Raw genomic sequence first — 21,303 nt, 5'->3', positions numbered from 1 at the left:
CCACCACGGCCCCAACCACAGCCCCGGGAGAAACAAAAGCAAACTTGAGGGGGAAACAAGGCAGGCCACAGCGCCTTTCCTTCGGGCACCCTTTGCATTGTTCCTCCCCAGCCCTCATGCCCACAAGGGCATGACCACCAACAACTCCCCGGCTTTGCCCTCCCCAGCCCCCCTTTGCCCAGGTGTTGTGTGCAAGGGCACATCCGGGATTGTTGTCCTTGTGTTTCCTTTCGGTTCCAGCTGCATTGCACTTCCTTGTTGAGTCTGTCCTGGAGTTCCTTGCTCTTGTGGGAGATTAGGCTCGGCTGACTGGACACCAGCCTCACTCACTCCAGCTCTGACCCTGCCATCCAGGCCCCCCTCAAGGCCCACCGCCCTCTGCCTGCCCTCTGTTCCAGCCCCTGGGGTGCCCCCCAGCCTCCCCACACCTGCTCCCCAGACTGAGGCCCCGGCAGGCCCCGGCCCCTTCCCGGCCCAGCCTTCCCATCTCTGTGCATGGTCACGGCCTCCCTTCCAGGTCTCTTGTCTCACACTGTCGTGACCCTCATGACGAGCTCCCGGCTCCCGCCCTGGGGGCTCCGCTGTTCATGAGGTCGTAAGTGACTCAAGATGTGCAGGATGGTATAAGCACAGTGGTGATCGGACAGAGGGCCTGAGGGGTGGCTGGCCACCCGGGCAGGGCCTTCCTCAGGGCCCGGGGTGCCCCTGGCCTCCTCTTCCGAGGAAGGGGCATTGGCCTGGGTGGCTGAGGAGGTCCGGGGATTTGTCCTGCCTCCTGACTTTTGGTCCTCCAGGTCTTTCGTCTTGTCATAGTTCAGCACTTTCCACTGCTGGTTGACAGCCTGCCAGCGTTTAAAGATGCGGTACACAGAGGGTCCCTCGTGCACGATGAGACCTGCGGCACCAGGGAGAGAGGAAAGCAAAGGCTGAGTAAGAGACTGGAAGTCACTGCTGGAAAAAGTGTCTCCCTGTGCATATCAACCGAGAGATGTTGAAGCAAACTAGATTTGTACCGGTTTGATTTGTTCTTTTCAAGCCTCTCTTTCAGCTCTGAGCCATAGAGCTACCATCCCTATATTTCTAGGCTCGGTGAGTCCTCAGAAGGAGAAGGGAGAAGGCTGCCATACCTAGTTCATGAAATGGTGGCATGGCTACATGCAGTGCCTTTGCCTACCTCTCCTCTACCCCTCCCACTCCTTGGCTCGACAAAACCCCAAATCGTCATCCATTGACGATTTTCCTACCTCTACCACCTAGCTGTGGCCCCCGGCACTTAGCAGATGTTGAGTGAATGGTGTACTCTCAAAGGCACCATGAATGGTACCCACGGGTGTTCCGTATCTGCCAAACGATGTCCGGAATTCCACCAGTTAACTCTTGGCTGCTTAACAAATAACCCAATGCTACTGAGCTACATCCCTGAGAGAGACAACTTGGACACAGTTATATTGGCCAGAAGCAGTGTAGAGCCAGAAAGAAGCCACAGCAGACAACCAGGCAGATGAAGATTGATTATGTGTCTAGTGTGTGCCAAGCACTGGGGCTGATGTGGTGAGCAGGAAAGACAGAGTCCTGCCCTCCGAGAGCTTATATTCTAGTGGAGAGACATGCAGCAGACTTATAACCAAACCCATGAGACTATTTCAGGCACTGACAGATGCTATGAGGAAGGGTTAAAGAGGGTTAAAGAGGCACTGGCTGCAGACACTGAGGGTCCTGCTTTATCATCAAGAGGAGAGGGTGGCAGGAAAGGCCTTTTGAGGGGAGGTGATATTTACGTTGATATGTAAATGATGGGAAGGAAGAAACCGTGCAAAGATCTGGAGAGGGGGCATGTTAGTGATTGGAACTGCAAGTGTGAAGGCCAGGAAATGGGAATGGAATGCACACGGGTCAGAAGAAAGGTCAGTGTGGCCAAGGTGCAGTGATGAGGGGGAAGTACAAAGAGAGAGAAGGGGGTGCAGAGGCCAATATGATAAGGCCTTATAGGCCATGGCAAGGAATTTTTTTTATTCTATCCTAAGTATAATGGGAAGCCACCAAAGGGTTTTAATGGGGGGCAGGGTGATGTTATCTGGTTTACCCTTTAGAAAGTTCATCCTGGCTCCAGTGGAACTGGATGAGGGAAACGAATAGGAGCAGGAAGTGACATAGTGATTCAAGCAGGAAGGGATGGTGGCCCGGGCTAGGGTTATAGCAATGGGTTCCGTGAGATATCGTGTGGTCAGGACCATATGTAGAGGTAGAGCTCACAGGCTTGCTGACAGGTAAGATATGAGTCAAGAGAAAAATCTGGACAGCTCAGGAGGTTTGGGTGGTGGTGACATTTGCTAATATGTGGACGGCAGGAGGGCAGGAGGGATGGATTTATGTGGCAGTGGTTATGACTGTATTAGTTTCCTATTGCTGCTGTAACAAGTGACCATATATTTAGTGACTTAGAACAACACACGTGTGTTCTCTTATAGTACTGGAGACAGAAGTCTAAAGTGAAGGTGTCAGAGGACTGGTTCTTTCTGGTGGCTTTGAGAAGAGGATCCATCTCTTTGCCTTTAAGTTTCTAGAAGTTGCCTGCATTCCCTGTCTCTTACCTATATGGCTCCACATCTTTGTTCCAATGTCACATCTCCTACTCTTCTGTCAATGTCTCTCTCTGTCTTGCTCTTATAAGAACACTTGGGAGTGCATTCAATCCACCTAAATAATCCAAGATTCTCCCCCTAGTTCACAGTTCTTAAATTAGTCACATCTGCAAGTCCCTTTTGCCATATAAGGTAACATTAACAGTCTGCAGGGATTAGGGCCTGCATGTCTTTGGGGGCCATTATTCAGCCTGCCACAGTGATTAGTAGTTATATTTTGGTTATGGTGATTTAAAATGGCTGATAGAAATCTCACTGGAAGGTCCAGGTGGGCAGTTGGACATATGAGTCTGAGTTTAGGGAGAGGGCTGGCCTGGAGGTAGAAGTCATCAGTGTAGAGGTAGACTCTGAAGCCTTAGAAATGGCCCAGATCTTCTGGGGAGAGAAGGTAGACAGATAAGAGGGCCAATGGCAGATTCCTGGGCCTTCTCGTGTGTAGAGGTTTGGTGGAGGGAGAGCCAGCAAAGGAGGCTCTGAAAGAGCAATAAGTGATATAAACACAAGACCAGCAAGTGTGTAGACCCAGAAGTCTAGAGAAGGATACATTTCAAGAAAGAATGTGTGCTAACTCTCAGATTCTGTTGAGTGGGCGGCTCAGGTGGAATCAGCAGTGGCCGCTGGCTTAGTAGGCACAGGTGGAGGGAGGATGATAGATGTACAAATCAGATAGTTCTCATCCAAGTGCCTCTGTCTCTTCTATAATTTCATCAGCTAAGATGGAAGGGATATGGGAGGAAGTGTTGAAGATTTATGGAGAGAAGAAAAGTGGGAAATGATTATCTTGGAAAGTGGAAGACTGAATTTACAAAGGAGATATGAAATAATTGTCTAACAGTGTTGAGTGTCCCTTTGAGGTTTGTGGCCACAAATTTGAAAAGAGTTGTGTGGTTTTTCTCCATACCTTCAACTGCTTGCTAGGTGCACCTATGGAGTGAGAAAGCTGAGTTTAATCAGGATAGACTTTTCCCAGGCAAGTGAGACAGGCAAGAGAGGACACAGAATTATGGATGTTTGCAAGGGAGTGGTTGTCACACTGGCCCATGAAGTCTGGGCTGGAGAGGAGGAAAGTGATACACAAAAGGGATAAGGAAAAATGGAAAATGATAGGGTCAATGCCAAGAGGTCTCTTTGAAGTTACAGAATTGCTAGAGTCAATGAACTACGGGGATGGGATTGGGGGGTTGAGGATCAGAGAGCAGGATGTTTAAATCCAGACTTTGGAAATGGTGTGGTTCTTGGTGATGATGAGATCTAGGGAATGTCCACTTGAGCAGGGGCTGAGGTGGGCTAGAGGAAAAGACCTGTGGAGTAATGAGGTAACCAAAAAGCTGGACAGATTATCTGCATCAACCATCCTCAATGCTATCAGACCAAATGCCCCCCCTTTAAAACAAATATAATTTAATATTCCCTTTCTTATCCTGAAGTGAAATTCATAAGATAAATGAGCTACCATGATTTAAAAAAAATAAATCAATGTGATGCCCTAAACAGATAATGTAAAAAAAACAAAAACACAGGAGAAGTCATTTATAACCGGACAGTATGAATTTCAACACAAATTCTGGGGCACAACTACATTAGAAAACAAACAAAAAAATCTCAAAGATTTCCAAAATGTCCCCTAGGGGATGGTACCACCTCTCCCGAGAGCTACTGATCACAGAGATGCTACAGACAGGAATGGTGGGAGGGAGTGTATGAACCAGGTGCCCCCAGGAATGTGAGGAATGAGTAGGCAACCAGCAGTCAATAGCATCAAGAAGGGGAAAGTGTCTTCAAATATGATTACATGCACTTCAAAGAGACTGAAGCTTCTGAAGGATAAAGGCAGAGAAGCAGTTTGGAAGTGGTAATGGGGAGGAAGGAGGATGTGGACTTCACCTCCAGGACCCGTAGAATACAGTATATGGGAGAAAAAGCAGCTACCACTTGAGACAGCAAGAAACAGTGTCCTCAGAAGACAGCTGTTTCAATGAAAGAAACACTCACAGAAGTTGCTAGTTGGACCATGAGGTCCAGAGGAAGGGCTGGGAAGATGGAGCGAGTTAAGGAAAGCACATAAAAGGAAAGGGGTGATTGTCCATATCATAAGGGTGGTCTGGGAGGCTGGGCCCTGTGTTGGGGAGTGAGAAGACTGGGCATTCACCCCATAGCAACTGTCAGTGGAGGGGAGGCTGCTGGCCTGGCCTCCGGGGGGAAGAGCTGACTCACAGCAAATAACAATGAGTCACTCCAGCCTCCTCAATGTCAAGCAGAGACGGGATGGAAACATCTCAAAGCTTCTCCAACCTTGAACACACTGTGATTCTAGGAGACAAGATAGCCACCCACTGCCACTCTTTCCTCTAATGTGACAACAGTTCCTGAAATTGCCCTCTGGCTTCAAGTTTTCCAGAGTTAGTTAGGGAGACAGTCTCCCTGTGGCCCAATTTTTCCTAATCTCTTGGGTCATGTGCCCCTTTGAGGATCTGATGAAGGCTAAGGACCATCTCCCTGGAACAAAACCCACACAGATGAATCTAGGAGTTCATAAATCTCCCTAAGACCACCAATGGGCCCCTTGATATGGCCTGTCTGATACTGGACAAGGAGACATCTTCTCTGTCCCATTTCATCATCCTACCCCACTCACTTCCTTCAACCTTGTGAATACGTGTCCTGTGTTCATTATTTCCACAAGCCTATTTGAGCACCTCAGTGTTCTTTTACCAGACTGTAAGCCCCTCGAGGACAGAGGCCAGGAATGGTTGAGGGTTGGGCAGCCAACACAGTAGCAGGAGCTTAACAAAGCCTCGGTGACAATGGAGGAGATGGGGGCCTCGGGGAAAGAGAAGCAGGATCTTTTGAAGCCCCAAACTAACTCTTTCCAATAACAGCCACTACACTTGATTCTTAATTAGCTTCTTGATCAGACAATTTTACCCTGATTGAAGAGGGTGGCTTAAATTTTTGGTCTGAATGCCGCCTTCTAATTATCTAACTGTCTAGTGTTCAGGAAGTAATTAAACCACTTTAATGGATAGATGGCTGAAGGGGGGAAGGTGCACCTGTTTTTGTAGATAATGCTTGTTTGGCAAAAATGGGAAAAGCACGAACTACCTCATTCGCATCCACTCCCCTTAGCTCTCTCTGCTTCTTGATCTACAAATTACTTATTGATTCCTTGGATGGCAGAATAAAAACAAAACAAACAAAACAAAAACCAAGCAAGGTGGGCAGGGCTCATCTGATTGGGACGGATGAAAATAGGCAAGTTGAAGAGATGGGAGAGAAGGAAGATGGGTTGGAAGTGGTAGCGAATGGAGAGGCTGAAATTAGAATAGGAGGAAAGAAAGCTACTGGTCAAGGGAGGCAGAGAAGCAATAGAAGAAGATAGACCATTAGAACACATGGCAATATGGGAAACTCAGTGTGTTTTGATTGGTCCTTCTCTGGCATTTTCTGCTTCATTTAACAGTGACCTCATAACTACCTCCAAGGTGCCCAACCCTGGACTGTATTTGTGGGAAATCCAGTTCCAGAAGAATTGCCACCTTCATCTCCCTGACATCTCCCCACCTTTAGGGGCAGCTCTTCCTCACATCGCTGGAGGCTCCATAACTCTCAGAACACTTTGCTTGTCATCATCTCTCTTCCCACTGGCCTCTAGGGGAAGTGGCCCTTTGGTTAGCCCATAAGAAGGGAGGCAAGATGGCTACTGTGAGTGACTGGTCCTGTCTGCTTGGCTCCCCCTGTCCCTAACTCACTGCTGACCTAGCACTCTCAGGAAGTCCTCAATCCTTGCTTGGCATTAGCATCCCAGTCCTGCCCTGCTGAATAATGGCCAATGGCTCTTGCTGTGTCCAAAGCGGTGAGATACCATTTAATTCTATTTAGATATTTCCTGAGTACCTACTATGTGTTTCTCTGAGCACCTGTGATGGAACAGAAAAACTGGTTCTTATCACGTATGGAGTTAACAGGCAAAGGCTAACCGAGAAGTCTGCAGAGAAGCCTCTTGTCCCCTCAGCAATGCCCAAATCCTCCTTCCCACCCCTTCTGTCCTGCTGGTACCCTGATTTCGGTGGAAAAAAGTTACAGACAACTGTACAATAGTGCTTCTCAACTTTAGCATGCATCAGAATCCGCCAAGGAGCTTGTTACAACACCGGGTCCCAGGCTCTATCTCCAGAGAGTCTGAATCAGTTGGTCTTAGATGAGGCTTAAGGATTTGCACCTCTAAGCCGCTGCTGCCTGTGTGCCGACCACACTTGAGTAGCCCTGCCTAGAACATGGTCCTTACCTGGCCTAATGCCTCCTGGAAGGCTCTGAATTTTGGTCAAAGAAAGAGCTATATGTAATATTTTTAAAAGATTTTTTATGTATTTATTTGACAGAGAGAGACAGTGAGAGAGGGAGCACAAGCAGGGGGAGTGGGAGAGAGAGAAGCAGGCTTCCCGCTGAGCAGGGAGCCTGATGTGGGCCTTGATCCCAGGACTCTGGGATCATGACCTGAGCCGAAGGCAGACGCTTAATGATGGAGCCACCCAGGTGCCTGAGCTGTATGTAATTTTTTTTTAAAGTTTTATTTATTTTGGGGGGAGAGAGAACACAAGGGGAGGGGAGGGCTAAAGGGGGAAAGGGAGAGAGAATCCCAAGCAGACTCCCCACTGAGCATGGAGCCCAATGCAGGGGCCCGATCTCACCATCCTGGCATCATGACCCAAGCTGAAACCAAGAGTCAAGGCGCTCAACCCACTAAGCCAGCCCGGAGCCCCAAGAGCTATAGGTAATTTTTTTAAAATGCTCTAGTTCCAGATGGGACAGACATGGAAACATGAGACAGCTAAAGAAATGGATACTTCCCTTCTAGACTCAGAAGACTTTGGGTTGCACAGTTCAGAGACACCTCACACAGCAGACATTCAGAGTTTCTGCCACCTACTAGCCCTATGGATTTGGGCAAGTCACTTCCTCTTCCCACCCTCAGGCTCTTCGGTAATGGGACTGATAACCTCCTTGCTTACGGGGTTGTTAGGAGATTAAAAGAGGTAATGAGCCCTCTGTGCTCTTGCTTGGGGCTATGCCCAAGCCATGTGATACTGATTATTGTGGGGGTGGGGGTGAAAATTACAGGCCAGAAAAAGCCCACTGGTATCTTTTCCTCCTCCTTTATCGCCAACCCCGTTCCCAAGCGCAAACACCTGTTCTTCCGACTTGTAACTGCCCTTCCCAATCCTCAGTCTGAGTCATTGTTTATACATGAATAAGATGCTGGAGCTGAGAGCAGCGTTAGAGGCCAGTTTATTCTGCAGATGCGGTGACTAGCCTCCACTCCCGGCTCTTCTCCCACCACGAAGAGCCTTCCACAGTGCCAGGGGAGGGGTGCTCCCCGCCTGCAGAGTCCCCTGCTGTCACACGGTTATGGGGCAAGACTTCATCCTGAAGCCCCACCACTGCCAAGCTCAGCTTCCCGATGCAACCCCTTGAGGGCCCGGCCCTGTCAGAACCTTCACTGAAGAACTTAATCAGGCAAGCATGGAAAAGAAATCAATCTAACCGGCTAGTGCTGGGGGGCCGGGGGCTAGGAGGTGCTGTCCTGAGATGGTATCTGCCGTTCTCCATGGTCACAACTTTGTGCTCCTCACAAGTGTAGCTAGGCTGGGCTCCTGGGAGCCCCTCTAAGGAGGTGGCGAGATGTGGATCCATGGGCCTCCTTTGGGCAGGCTCACCTTGACCCAGATGCTTTGGGTCTTAGTTTGAGTTACTCTTTCAACAATAAAGACCCAAAGACAGACGACAGAAAGCTTTCAATATGGGTGAAGCAAAACCACCTTCCCTTTGTGTTTCTATCCTGTTGATTCCTCGTCCATGTCCAGGGAGGGGCTGTCCCCTTGGAGGTCACTTCTATTAGAATTCCCTTCCCAGCAGGGTCCTTACTGGACTGGTTGACCCTGGTAAAGCTGGACAGGATGTCTCTAAGCACATCAGAGCCAGGACCATCCCGATCCCTCTGCCCACTCAAGGCATTGCAGAGACCCTTGAGAAGACCTTAGCAGGAAAATCATAAGAGCGCTGAGACTCCTTGAAATGAATGAGCCCAACTCAGTAGGACTGGGTAGGGAAGAAAAATATTCCTGGGGCCCCAAATATCCCTGCATTGGTATAAGCGAGGGGTCCATTCCTGGAAGTGTGTGTGTGTGAAGCTATGTCCCAAGAAACTGTGGGGTTTTTTCTGTGGGGGTTATCTAAAAGTTCAGAGCTATCACTATCTGGAAAGATACAGACAGAATTGCATTTCTGAGCCACTCTGGATGATGGTGATGAAGGTCATGGTGATGATGGTGATGGCGATGATAGTTAGTACTTATGGAATGCTTACCATGTTTTGTCATGCTAAAAGGGCTTTGCAAATATAGTCTACGTCTCACAGAAATCCCAGTAGGTAGATGGTATTATTCTCCACTCGACAGAAGAGGAAACTGAGCTCAGAGAGGCTTAGGTGTTGTTCAGAGACACACAGCTTGTACATGTAATAGGACATAAACAGGTTCATCTGAAACAGAATGGTGCCATGTGTCTGGGCTCCTTCCTCCTCTATGTTCTAGGTCATGGGCTCCTTGAGAGAAAAGCTATGGAGATAATTTTTATAGTCTCTATGTATGAGTATACAATTTCTATTTCAATTCACAATAAGATGTCTTTTGCGTTACGCATTTACAAAACGTGTTACCGTGTTAGAGTGGTTAAGGATATGGGCTTTGAAATCAGGTGAAACTAGGTTCTAGTTGTATGACCTTGGGTGATTTACCTCTTAGCCTTAATTAGTTTTATCAGGAAAATGGGTATTTTAATAATACCTACATATAAGTTCGTAGGGAGTAAATAAGATAATGCACATAAAACACTTTTAACATTTGGTACATAATGAATAGTAAATTTTAATTATTATTTTATTATCATATTATGAAATAATATGACTTCATCTTAAAGAAGTTATGTTAAAGTTACAAAAGTAGTCTATTTAAGCAAATGTGCCAGAATTCTATAATTAAAAATAGTTCAAAATCCCAGGATTTTAAAAGACTACCCCTGAGAGGTGCCTGGGTGGCTCAGTTGGTTAAGCATCTCCTTCAGCTCAGGTCATGATCTCAGGGTCCTGGGATCAAGCCCCACATCGGTCTTCCTGCTCAGTGGGGAGCCTGCTTCTCCCTCTCCCTCTCCCTCTCCCCCTGCATGTATTTTCTCTCTCTCTCTCTCTCTCTCTGTCAAAAAAAAAAAAAAAAAAAAAAAAGACTACCCTTGGAACTGGGTATTCTTTCTTAGGCTGTCCTAGTGCAGAACTTCTCTGGAAATTTCTCAAAGACATAGCCTGTGACAGACATGACTGACAGTCCACCAAAACCCAACACTTCTCTTCCTTAGTACAGAGTTGCCGCAGAGAAGGAATGACATTTCAGCACTTTGTACCCATGGGGAGCAGGGTGACCAAGACTACATGTGAGCATGAGTCAGGCCAAGGTTGAAGAGTGGGTATTGAGGGGGAAAGTGTGTGTGGGGTGTGTGTGTGTGTGTGTGTGTGTGTGCACGTGCGCACTTTATCCATCCTTGATTTTAATTTCTATTCACTGGAAATAAAAGATTCAAAAGCCTAGGGGACAGTAGTCACAAAATGGAAGGAGCCTGGGTCCCTGAGTCTCTGTGTGGAGGAGAACTTCCTACTGATCAGGAACTTCTACTGCATTAACCACTGAAATTACATATATATCTGTTGGAGTTACTCTAAAATACATGTGCTAGGGTAGAGGTCACAGAGAAAAGCAGCTTTGGGTTCAATGGCATGTTTCATGTCATCCCTGAACTGTATTACCAGATTAGGTTTTGTTCCTAGCCATAGACCCACTGTCAACAGACAGACACGCCACTCCTGAAGCTGTTCCCATGACTGTGCTATAGGCACTGAAGACAGTTCCCAAGAGGTGTCCCTACACTACTTTGAGCCCCACTGGCACACTGGAGTAAATGAATTGCCTCCCAAGAGGTCTCCTTTGAGGGGGGCAGGGCTCATTTGGTGTGTCTGCTTCTAAATCAGTCATCTGCATTTACCGAGCAGTTAGCAGCTCAGCAGTGAAGAGAGGGGGCCTTGCATAGGAAGCCCCGGTTGGGGAAGGCAGGGGGTGGGTGGAATATGAGTTAACAGTTAACCTGGAGAGTTAGAGAAGCCATATGCATTTCATGGAACCCAGACTGAACATCATCTTGTCCATTTAAGTGGCTGAGGCTTATCAGTTGTTTGGTCTAGCTGAACATATTTGGGAATCCCCCCACCACCACGGTGGTCAACCTCTGAGAATTATGACATCTTCTTATCATGGAAGTGACTTTAAAATCCTCAATGTCAGACCTAGAAGTACCCTGCAAGTTATCAGGTTCAACTGTCTCATTTTATAGATGCCTTAACTGAACTATAATAGGAAGAAGCAACTTGCCCAAGGTCACAGAAGTCAAGGAGAATCTAGTCTTCAGACCTAGATTTTCTACTTTCAAGTCTCTTCGGGGGTACGAGGCTGTTTTCTCTATATTTTCAGTTTATTAATCAGGGAATTAAAAGGATTGACAGATGGGGTCATTTCTAACCCAAGGGAAGGAAGAAAAGAAGGAATATTTCTACCAGGTGTTTTTTAGTTAACGTGAATTAAAATTAAGTTTGGGGGCACCTGGGTGCCTCAGTCGGTTAAGCCTCTACCTTCAGCTCAGGTCATGATCTCAGGGTCCTGGGATCAAGCCCCTCATCAGGCTCTCTGCTCAGCAGGGAGCCTGCCTCACTCTCTCTCTCTGCCTGCCTCTCTGCCTATTTGTGATCTCTCTCTCTGTCAAATAAATAAATAAAATCTTTTAAAAAATTAAGTTTGAAAAATCATGTTTTTGTGGTCCTGCCACCCTCACCCTTTGCCCATTTACTATAAATTAGAATTTGAATTCCTTTATCTCAGAGGGCAGACACCAAGTATCTAAATTATAGGAAAGAACTTCAATGAACAGCAGACAGAAGAAGCTTTAACAAAAGATTTTCTATAATTTTGCAAATTACCATATTTCGCTGTTTTAAAGATTTGGAACAATCTCAGAAATGCTCTCCTTCTTCTCCCTGACCACATCCCACTCACAAGTGAAAAAATAAACATGATAAGGATGAGGTCCTCATTTTTGCAGATTTGACTTTTTGGTGGCCAATCTCTTGAGTCTGTGGAGTGAAAAAAAAAATGTTTTTGGTGCCAAAGACCTTAATTAATTTGCTCTTGTTAAATCCTAATAACTTGACCCACTGGAGCAGAGACTGTCCCATTTGTTTGCTGGGAGGCTCTGTCAGCTTTTCTGCTGGGGCAGACAGCGTCGTTAGAGGTGACGGAAGAGGAGCCAGGTGGCAGGAGGACATTCTATGTAATCAGATCTTCTCATTGAGGGGACATGGGTGAGGGAACTAAAAACCTTCAAGAAGAGGCACTGCTCCATATAACAGCAGACTCTCAATTATGTGAGGACACGGGGTCAGGCTCTCTAGGCTGTGACTGGCTTCTGGTTTTAACAGTTTCCACAAACCTTTATTGAGTGCCTACTCCAAGGGGAATCTATCCAGATCAAGTGCCCCCCAGCCTGGTCACTGATATTTATGATGCCTGCTCCTTCCCATACACCATTGTATTCAATCCTCTCAGCAATGCTCTGAAGATGGTATTATTAGCCTATTTCACAGATGAGAGAAGGGAACCAGAGAGTGGTTACGCAAATCACTCAAGGTCCCAAGGTTAGTAAGAAACTGAGCAACATGGGGTCCAGACCCTTATGTAGCACACTCCTGCCGCTCCAGAAACCCACCACCCTGGCTTTTGTGACTCATTCCCTCCCTTTTTTCTCATTCTCTGCATCTATCTCCTAAGTGTATAATGTTCTCCAGGTCTCCATCCTTATCCACCTACTCTTTGAACGCTCCTTCTAAGTTGTCTTGTCAAAACCCACAGCTTTACCCACCTCTTATTGTTGACCCCTAAACCCGTGTTTTAGTATCCAACTTCCTACAGTTTTATTATCCACCTGTCTGCAGAAACCTTTCCTTACTTTCCTCCCCCCTCTTCCCATTAGTCACCGATCCTCTTCAGAGCTGATCCAGTGCCCTCAACTCTTCCTCTATCAACAGGAAGCCGTAAAATGCCCTTTCCTTCTTTCTACCCCCACAGAGACTCCTTCCTGGCAATGCCTTCCCGTCTTTGCAGCCCATAATGTACTCCCTGTCTCTTGCTTCTCTTCTACTGCAAACTCTTTGGTTAGGAACTGCCTCTTACCTCACTGCCTGGATTTTAGGCTTTTCGTTTGATGCTTTTGCCAAAGACTTACCTTTGGTTCCCCTTTGCTTCTCCCATCGCCAACCCCATTCTTGTGCTCAGCTGTGGTATCCCCATTCAAGCCAGACCCTGGGGTTCCTACTTGCTTCAGAGAAGTTCATACAGTCTTACCTCATCCACATCCTAAGTGCTTCTCAAGGTCATGCCATACACTTCTTCTCACTGTGCTGTTTTGCACTTCTTTCTCTTTTGCTCAGACTATGACAAGCATTTTCCCACTGGCCCCTCCCTACCTCTAGTCTTTCCAGCTCTGGTCCATCCTCCCTATCATTACCTGAGTTATCTCTTTAAAGCACACATACATCTGACCACTCTTCTTTCCAGTGTAAAATCTTATCAATGGCTCCCTATCACCAACAGGGTGAAGTCTGAGCGGCTTAGCCCATGATTCATGACACTGTGGGATTTGGCTTCTGCCAACCTCCACATCCCTATGGCCCATTGCACACCTTCCCATTCTGGCTCTTGACACTGGGCCGTACACACCTGCTCAGAGTCTCCCAAGGGTCCCTGGTTCTCTCAAGTCTTTGTGCCTCCATACATGCTAGTCTCTCTGCTTGGAATGTTCTTTTCCTCTCTTCTGGACAAACTTTGCCCTATCTTTTGAAAAATAGCTGAAGGATAGAGTTCCTTCCTTCAAAAAGCCTTGCTGGACCCCTCCAAAAGGGAGTTAATTGTTCTCTGTTCTGTTCCATATTTCTCTGTATGTTATAGTGGCTGCCACTGTGCTGTGCTTTATTTGTAGACTGGGAGCTCCTTGAGGGCAAAGACTGTGTCTCGTTCATTACTTTATTAAAGTTCCCTAGTTTCCAGAACAAAACATTTGGCCAGGAAATGCTACTGAGTGAATGAACATGACCATCCTGAGGACCTTCTGACTCATAAATGATAAATGATAAATGATTAACTTGTCTGCCTTCCCAGTGAAATGTAAGATCCTTGAGAGCAAGTGACTACTTTATAGGGAGTGCCCTTTCAATAAATATTTTTTAGTGATGAATGGGTTCCCTAAGTTCATGTTAACCAAGAGATGTAGCTTTCCCTGCTCTAAGTTCCTTCCACCAGAGTTTCTCACAAGGAGACAAACCACCCAAATTTCACCTCAATTTCTGTTTTTTTAAGAATTTATTTATTTATTAGAGAGAGAAAGAGAGAGCACAGAGGGAGAGGGAGAAGCAGACTCCCCACTGAGCAGGGAGCCTGACATGGGCTCCATCCCAGGACCCTGAGATCATGACCTGAGCCGAAGGCAGTTGCTTAACTGACTGAGACACCCAGGTGCTCCTCACCTCAATTTCTTAAGCCTCTCACTCAGTTGGTGTCAGAATAGCACTGATCAAAAGGGAAATGCAACAATGGCTAAACTCCAAGACCCTGAATAAAGGACGGGAGCAGCTAGGGCTCACTAAATTTCTTTTTTTTTTTTTAGTTTTATTTATTTATTTGAGAGAGAATGAGTGAGAGAGAGCATGAGAGAGGAGAAGATCAGAGGGAGAAGCAGACTCCCCAAAGAGCTGGGAGCCCAATGCGGGACTCAATCCTGGAAGTCTGGGATCATGACCTGAGCTGAAGGCAGTCACTCAACCGACTGAGCCACCCAGGCGCCCAAACTAATGTCTTTTTAGTAGGGCTCACTAAATTTCTTATTGCTCAGCCATTACCCTATGGGTCAAGGTATTACTGTAACAATTTCCCTTCAACCTGCCTCCCCATCCAAGCTCTGCATTTACAATTTCACAGAGCAGTCAGAGATAAAATATGCAGTAGAAAGCACCCTGGAATTGGAGTCCAAGATATTTGGTCTAATTCTCAGCTCTGTCATTTGTTTAGCTATGTGACCTGGAGCACAATTACTTTAAGCCTTTCCTCACCTGTTAAATATGGATCATAATACTTACCCTGCTCATCTTTTAGGGAGATTGTGCCCTTTTTCAGTTCTTCTCTGCCCTTGCAGGGGTTTGGTGGTTTGTTCTGTCCACAGTAACTTAGTTTTAGTCTTCACAGTGACATGGATTGGTCTAGAAGTTAGGACTTCACTCAAGAGATGTTTAATCTGTAGGGGCAGCTTGTCTCCCAGAACAGACAACCCTCTGATATAACCAAGTCTAGAGGCCTTGTCCACAACCCTGGACCCAAGCTGCATCCAGCAAAGAACCCAGAACTTCCTGGCACCCAACCTAGGCAAAATTCTTTCGTGAGAACCAAAGGCACTTCCCTGCAGGTCAGCCAGGTGGACAAAGCCATGGATGGAGCCAATGTGGTTTCGTGGGCAGCAAGGTGACCATGTCCCATGCTCTGCATTCTCTTGGCATCATGGCAGAGAATATCTGCTCAGCTGGTGTTGGCACCCAATGGACTGTCTCTTTATGTCCTTTCCACTCGTATGAGTCTTCCCTTAGAAGACTGCTCTGATCAAAGCTAAGTCTATTTTTAAGACTACTTAAAGCTATAGATTTCATGTTTACTCAGATTCTTTACTGTCTGAGGCCATTTAACAGTCTTAGGGAATAGACAAACTGTTCTTGGTGTCTGAAAAACAGAGAAAGTCCAAAGACTCATTTTAACAGATGGTCCTATTCCTTTCTTACTCAGCCTTTGGAGCTAGCACTCATTTTCCTAGGACTAAACTCATTTTCCTTCTTCGGATGGTAAATTTCTATCCAAGTACTGAATTGCTCCATCCATCCAAGGATCTTGGGTCTATGGGTATGGATTTTTTCATTCAACTTTTTTTTTCAACCAACATTTCTTGAGAATACTCACCTCTCCCATTATCACTTCCATCTACTTTCTGGTAAGGAATCATCTCTTCCTCTGTCCACTCTGTCACATCATCTTCTTCTACTTTCTTAGGAGCTCTGGATGGGAAATGTCCCTTTTTCCATAGGAATAAGCTAATTCACTGAGTTTTAGAACTGATGACCCCCTTTATAGTAATAGAGGTGCTGCCCTGTGACTCTCTTATCCATGTTGTTCATTTTTGTGCACTAAGAAGACCACATTGTGCTTCCTTCTGGCTTACCTACCCAGTCTCCTTCCATGTTCCTGCTCCTCTGTCTTGCATTGGTTCAGTGAAACAAGTTTGTGTGTCAAGAAGTCAAGATTCATGGGTAGAGGCAGGAGGTGGTAGGATAGAGATGATGGCATACCTGCTCCTTCTCTCAAAACAAACTAGACCCTGAGTTGCCATTCTGGCTTGTTTCCCTGGAATTCTGAAGAAGGTGGAGTGTCAGCTGTGTTACAACATTCCCTAGGGTGGAGGTAACCCCTGATTGGTGGCTGCTTTACTATGAATGCCTGGTAGGAGGCTGTAGTTTGGGTGTCCCTGAGTACAGGGACACTGGTAACTGCATATGACTTTTGTGGGGAAATTATGTCAAGGTGGTATTGTGGCTCTCATCTCCTTCTTCCTGAGCTATCATCTGAGCGCTGAGAGATGAGCTCTGGACTAGGATATGGAGTGCAGCAAGGACTCACCTACAGAAGTAAGCTGAAACTGCCTTGTGGAGGCTGTGGCTCCTGTCCTAAATTCCTCTAAGTGAATCTAGTGCCAAGTGTACTCTCCGGTAGTTCTGTGAGTCTAAGTGTCCAGTTGAGCCTAAAAATAAATACGCCGCTGGTGGACATGCCAGGCTCCACCTGACTATCCCTACCAGGGAGCCCCTAAGAGGCTGATACTTTATAACCACTTATGTAGCACTGAGTGTTTTCCCCCAACTGGCCAGAACACTACAGAAGAGAGGTAAGTGACTGATACCTAAACTTTACCCTTGAAACCACCAACATCACTACTGACTATCATCACCAATATCAAAATCATCATCAACGCAACCATCCCAAGAATCTGTTTGTGCATTTCAACTACTGTTCACCATCTTTCACTCTCCTCTTTAGATCATATATTACTCTCTTTTTTATTTTGTTTCCTAGAATTTTCTCCTACGGACAACCTCTCCTAGAAAAACACTGAAATGAGAGTCTTGCTCTGCTGCTTGAGTCAGCCTAAGACAAATCCTTCAGTATCAGTTTCCTCATCTAGAAAAATGGGAAGAAAATTATTGCCCCTGGGGAAATGGTCTGACAACTGAATTAGCTCCACTTATAATCAACAAAATGATAGCGCAGTCTAAACTCTTAAAAGGTGAGCTAGTCTAAATATAAATATATCTGACCACTTTGGGATGGCACTCAAAGCACTTATGATCCCTATGCAGCCCCCTCTTGTCCAATGGCTATCTCCAGGCAGTCACTGGATTGTCAGAGCAGAATGGACAGATCATGGTGTGGCTTTGCATCTTGGGAAATTATGTTTTCCTAAAAGCTTGGAAGGAATGAAAACTCTCAATATTTAGCTCACTGTCCTTCTTCCAGAAATTGGGTGACTGAGTGCCATATATATATGAAGAGAAAGAAGAGAAAGAATTTGAGAGATGAAATGGGTTGGAGGGAGGGAGACAAACCATAAGAGACTCTTAATCTCACAAAACAAACTGAGGGTTGCTGGGGGGAGGGGGCTGGGGAGAGGGTGGTGGGGTTATGGACATTGGGGAGGGTATGTGCTATGGTGAGTGCTGTGAAGTGTGTAAACCTGGCGATTCACAGACCTGTACCCCTGGGGCTAATAATACATTATGTTTATAAAAAACTAAAACAATTATTAAAAAAAAGGAAAGAAAAGAAATGGGTTGGAGGGAGGCAGATGGAGAGGAGCCAAGAGGACGAGCTGGTTCTGTGGAGCCCTACTCAGAGGGAGACACTATGAGCAGGAGAGCCAGGGTGCCAGGAAGGCCCATGCAGGGGTGCTAGGTGGCTCAGACCCACAGGGAGCAGGCCTGTTTGTGAGGGCTCTTCCTACAAGCGGGCTCAGGTGCACTCAAAGTTGCAGGTAGCATCTGCATGTGTTCCATAAGGGACACTGAAGACTCCTGCTATCTGATGCAAGAAGATAACGGAAAGAGCACTGGACCGCCCATCAGGAGACCTTGCTTCTATTCCCAGCTGAGCAATCCTGAGCAGATCACTTCCTTTCTCTGAGCCCCAGTTCTCTCAACTTCAAAACAGGAGTTGTACGGATTGATCCCGTGATCTCTTCTACATTCACTCATCTCAGTCTTCAAATCTATGAAGCCCTGCACGGCAGGTGGCATTTATGCTCCTCTTTCCCTCCCATGTTCCCTTCAGGGGAGGAGGAATATGCTTCCCTCACCCACCCCCACACTGATGTTGGGCTCTTTGATGACTTGCTTTGGCCCATGGGCTGTGGAGGGGACAGTAAACCAGTATTGAGCAGAAGCTTCGAGAGGCCCTGCAAGTTTCCCCCAGTCCTCCTGCGCTCTTGTACCTAGCTAGAAGGGTATACCCCAGCAGTCCCTGCCCCTTTAGCCTGGGCCCCAGCATGAGGAGCCACTCAGAGCGGGTTGGAACCCAGTGGTTAGTCAGAAGCCAAGCCGAGCCAAGGCCAGCTGAGCCATAGCCATCATGCGGGCCTAGCCACGGGAAATAAGTGCCTATTGTCGTGAGGCACTGCAGTGCTGGAGTTGCCTATTACTGCAGCCAAAGCTGACTAATACACACACGACAGGAAAGCAAGTCTCGTCGAAGCACACATCAGGACCAGTCAAAAGCCTGCCTGAAGGAGAATGAAGGGCAGCTGGAGAGGCTCCTCCAGGCCCTCCGCTGCTGCCCTCCTTCATGCCAGAGCCGTACACTTCCATATGGAGACACACCTGGTTTCTGGCAGCCACCACCCATGCCTCAGTGGGGTAGGAAGGGATTATGGCGGAGGGGGAACTAAATTAGAAATGCTCAAAGTCAAATTCCTCCCCATTCACAGTCCTCTCTTCCACAGTCCTCCAAACCTGGGCCGTCTGTCCAGGTGCCATAAAAGGATGCTTTTAAAAAGGCTGTTGAACTCAGGGTGGATATATTGGTTTAGCTAGCGGAGAGAGGGAGCGAGATGCTAAGACAAGTATCCAAGTGCCAGCATCACTGGTCTCTGGCTGCTATAATCAGCATGCGAGTCTCCAGGCCTCTCTGACTCTGATATTAAAGAACCCCAAAGAAACTCACATAGCATCCTCCCAGCCAAATTCTAGCTAATAGATGTTTTCCTGCCAAATAGAGCAGTGTAGCATATTTGATACAATATACAAACCAAAGCCCAGAGAACACAATTGTGGTACTTCGATGCTATCAGCATCATGGCCTAGGGGACAACACGAGACTTCCAGGTTAGGCTGAATGACCAGTGCTTCATGTCCCTGAGAGAAAACCAGGACCTCAGTCACTTGAATGACAGCTCTAGAGTTGAAAACCAAAAGCATTTGTGTGGAAGAACAAAAAGACCCAGGCCTCTACCAATCAACCTAACTTAGTAGAAGAGGAAGGAACACAGATTTGGGACTGGTGTAAGGGAACAGGCAGGAATTAAAGTGGAGGGTTTCCAACTTTTTTTCTCAAACAGCGAAGAGTTATTTAGAACAGAAACGTATGTAAGTGGATAAAAGTACCAAAACTCAAGGTGAAGCAAGGGTGAAGATTCGGAGCCTGTCTGCACTGCGTTCCATTGCCCACTCCCAAACTGGTTCCTGAAGCTGTGTGTGGAACATCGGAACTATATACAGTTTGAAAACCACCAGACTAGAGGAATCTGGGGCATTATAATCAGCTCATGGAAAGCTGGGGAGGGGCAGGTATCATGATGGCTGTTTCTGGGCATTTTGCTGGGACGTGAATGGATTAAATGTATGGTCATCCCTTGTCACGGCTTGGCAGCCATGGAGAACACAACAGAGAGGAGAGCTTCCACATTCTGTTTGAGGCAGACAGACTGACCAACTGACCTTTCTCGTCTCCTTAGAGGCAAGCCTCCTTATCCTTATCTTCAACTGGGCAAGAATGGATTTGCTTAGGAAAGATTTAGATCTTCCTCTTTGGCCTGCCTCCTCCGCCACCCCACTGACACCTCAAATCTAAAGTGTTGGCTCCTACCGAGCTTACAGCTCTCAAGCCTTGTGCTTCGACATGTCAGAGGGAGGGATCCTGAGAGATCTGTCTAGCTCACCAGCATATGGCTCCCCACTTCCCATAGAGATAAGCCCCCAGACCCACCTATGCACACCACATCCATGAATCCATACATCCCATAGCAGATCTGGAAGAGGAGGTCTTGGCGCTGCCATTTTGCTGAGGGACTGAAGGTTGACCAAATAAGCCAAGAGATACTGGCGATGAGGAAGAGGGAACCCAAGATGGCAGCTGCAATCTGAACCTTCTCAATGACCGTCAGAGAGATGGCCTGCCACTGCAAAGAAGACAAAGACAGGTTAGCTGTTGCTCGGATGCCCCTACCACATTTTCATCCCATTCCCATCCCTCTTCCTTCTGCTGGGACAACCTCTTACCTCAGGTTTCGGATTTAATACGAGGCTTCTTAACTGGGAACACAATGGTTATTGTTCCAACATTCTGAGTTTTATGTTCCCCTTTCAATATGGAGGAAACTAGTATCACACCAAACGGTCAGAAGTTATTGTAGGGAGGGGGTTCTGGGCAGCCATGGCTGGGAAGGAAGGCCTTTATGATTGATTATGATGCAGACAAAGTGAAAGTATAGGCCAGTGAGGGTGGTATTCTGGGGCCCAGAATACTCTTTTCAGAGCAACACTGTTTATTTTCACACTAATAAGGCACAGGCCTTTTTTTTTTTTAAACTTATTTTCTACAACAACACCTGGCATGTCATTTAATATAAATGCTAGCGATTACCAATTCAACAGATAAGGAGAGGACACAGGATGTGGGGGAGAGAGAAGAAAAACAGTATACTTTACTCTCTGTGAACGCTGAGATTTCATTTTTTAACAGAAAAAGCATTATGCTAACAGCAGTATTGATGGACAGATTGAAAGCTGGGGTGTGCGTGGGCTTTAACTCTGAAATTCTATGATTCTATGGCTGGCCTCAGGAGCACAGGCCTAAATGTGCCTGGAGTTGGATTTTAGTTTGGGATTTATTCATGCTTTCACTCAGCAAATATGTACTCTGCTAGGTGCTGGAGATAAAGCAGGAAACAAAAACATATAAGATTTCTGTCCTTATAGAATTTATAGTCTAGGGAACACAGATGATCAAATAATGTATTTACAGCTATAGTTCATCAGGCATAAGTGATGGAGGTACATAGAACTATGAGAGCCTTTGATAGGCAGATTCGACTTGTCAGAAGAAGCAATGCTTGAGTTGAGGAGGAGTTTAGGCAAAGAGAGGAGGGAAGAGTG

The 21,303-nt window shown here is 46.6% G+C and overlaps 1 protein-coding gene across 1 annotated transcript in view; it reads right to left on the bottom strand.

Moving 5' to 3' along the window:
* Window positions 1-527: 527 nt before the first annotated feature.
* Window positions 528-21,303, bottom strand: part of MARCHF4 (membrane associated ring-CH-type finger 4) — a gene marked incomplete at its 3' end in the record, with an annotated part of 105,657 nt that continues 84,881 nt past the window's right edge. The window contains exons 3-4 of the mRNA XM_080799361.1: window positions 20,135-20,327; window positions 528-895 (exon numbers count right to left, since the gene is read on the bottom strand). Coding sequence (XP_080655487.1) covers window positions 528-895; window positions 20,135-20,327 — 561 coding nt within the window. The remainder of the gene's footprint in view (window positions 896-20,134; window positions 20,328-21,303) is intronic.

This window comes from Martes martes, assembly GCF_963455335.1.
Source record: "Martes martes genome assembly, chromosome: 3".
Taxonomy (NCBI): domain Eukaryota; kingdom Metazoa; phylum Chordata; class Mammalia; order Carnivora; family Mustelidae; genus Martes; species Martes martes.
This window is presented reverse-complemented; position numbering and strand designations above follow the sequence as displayed.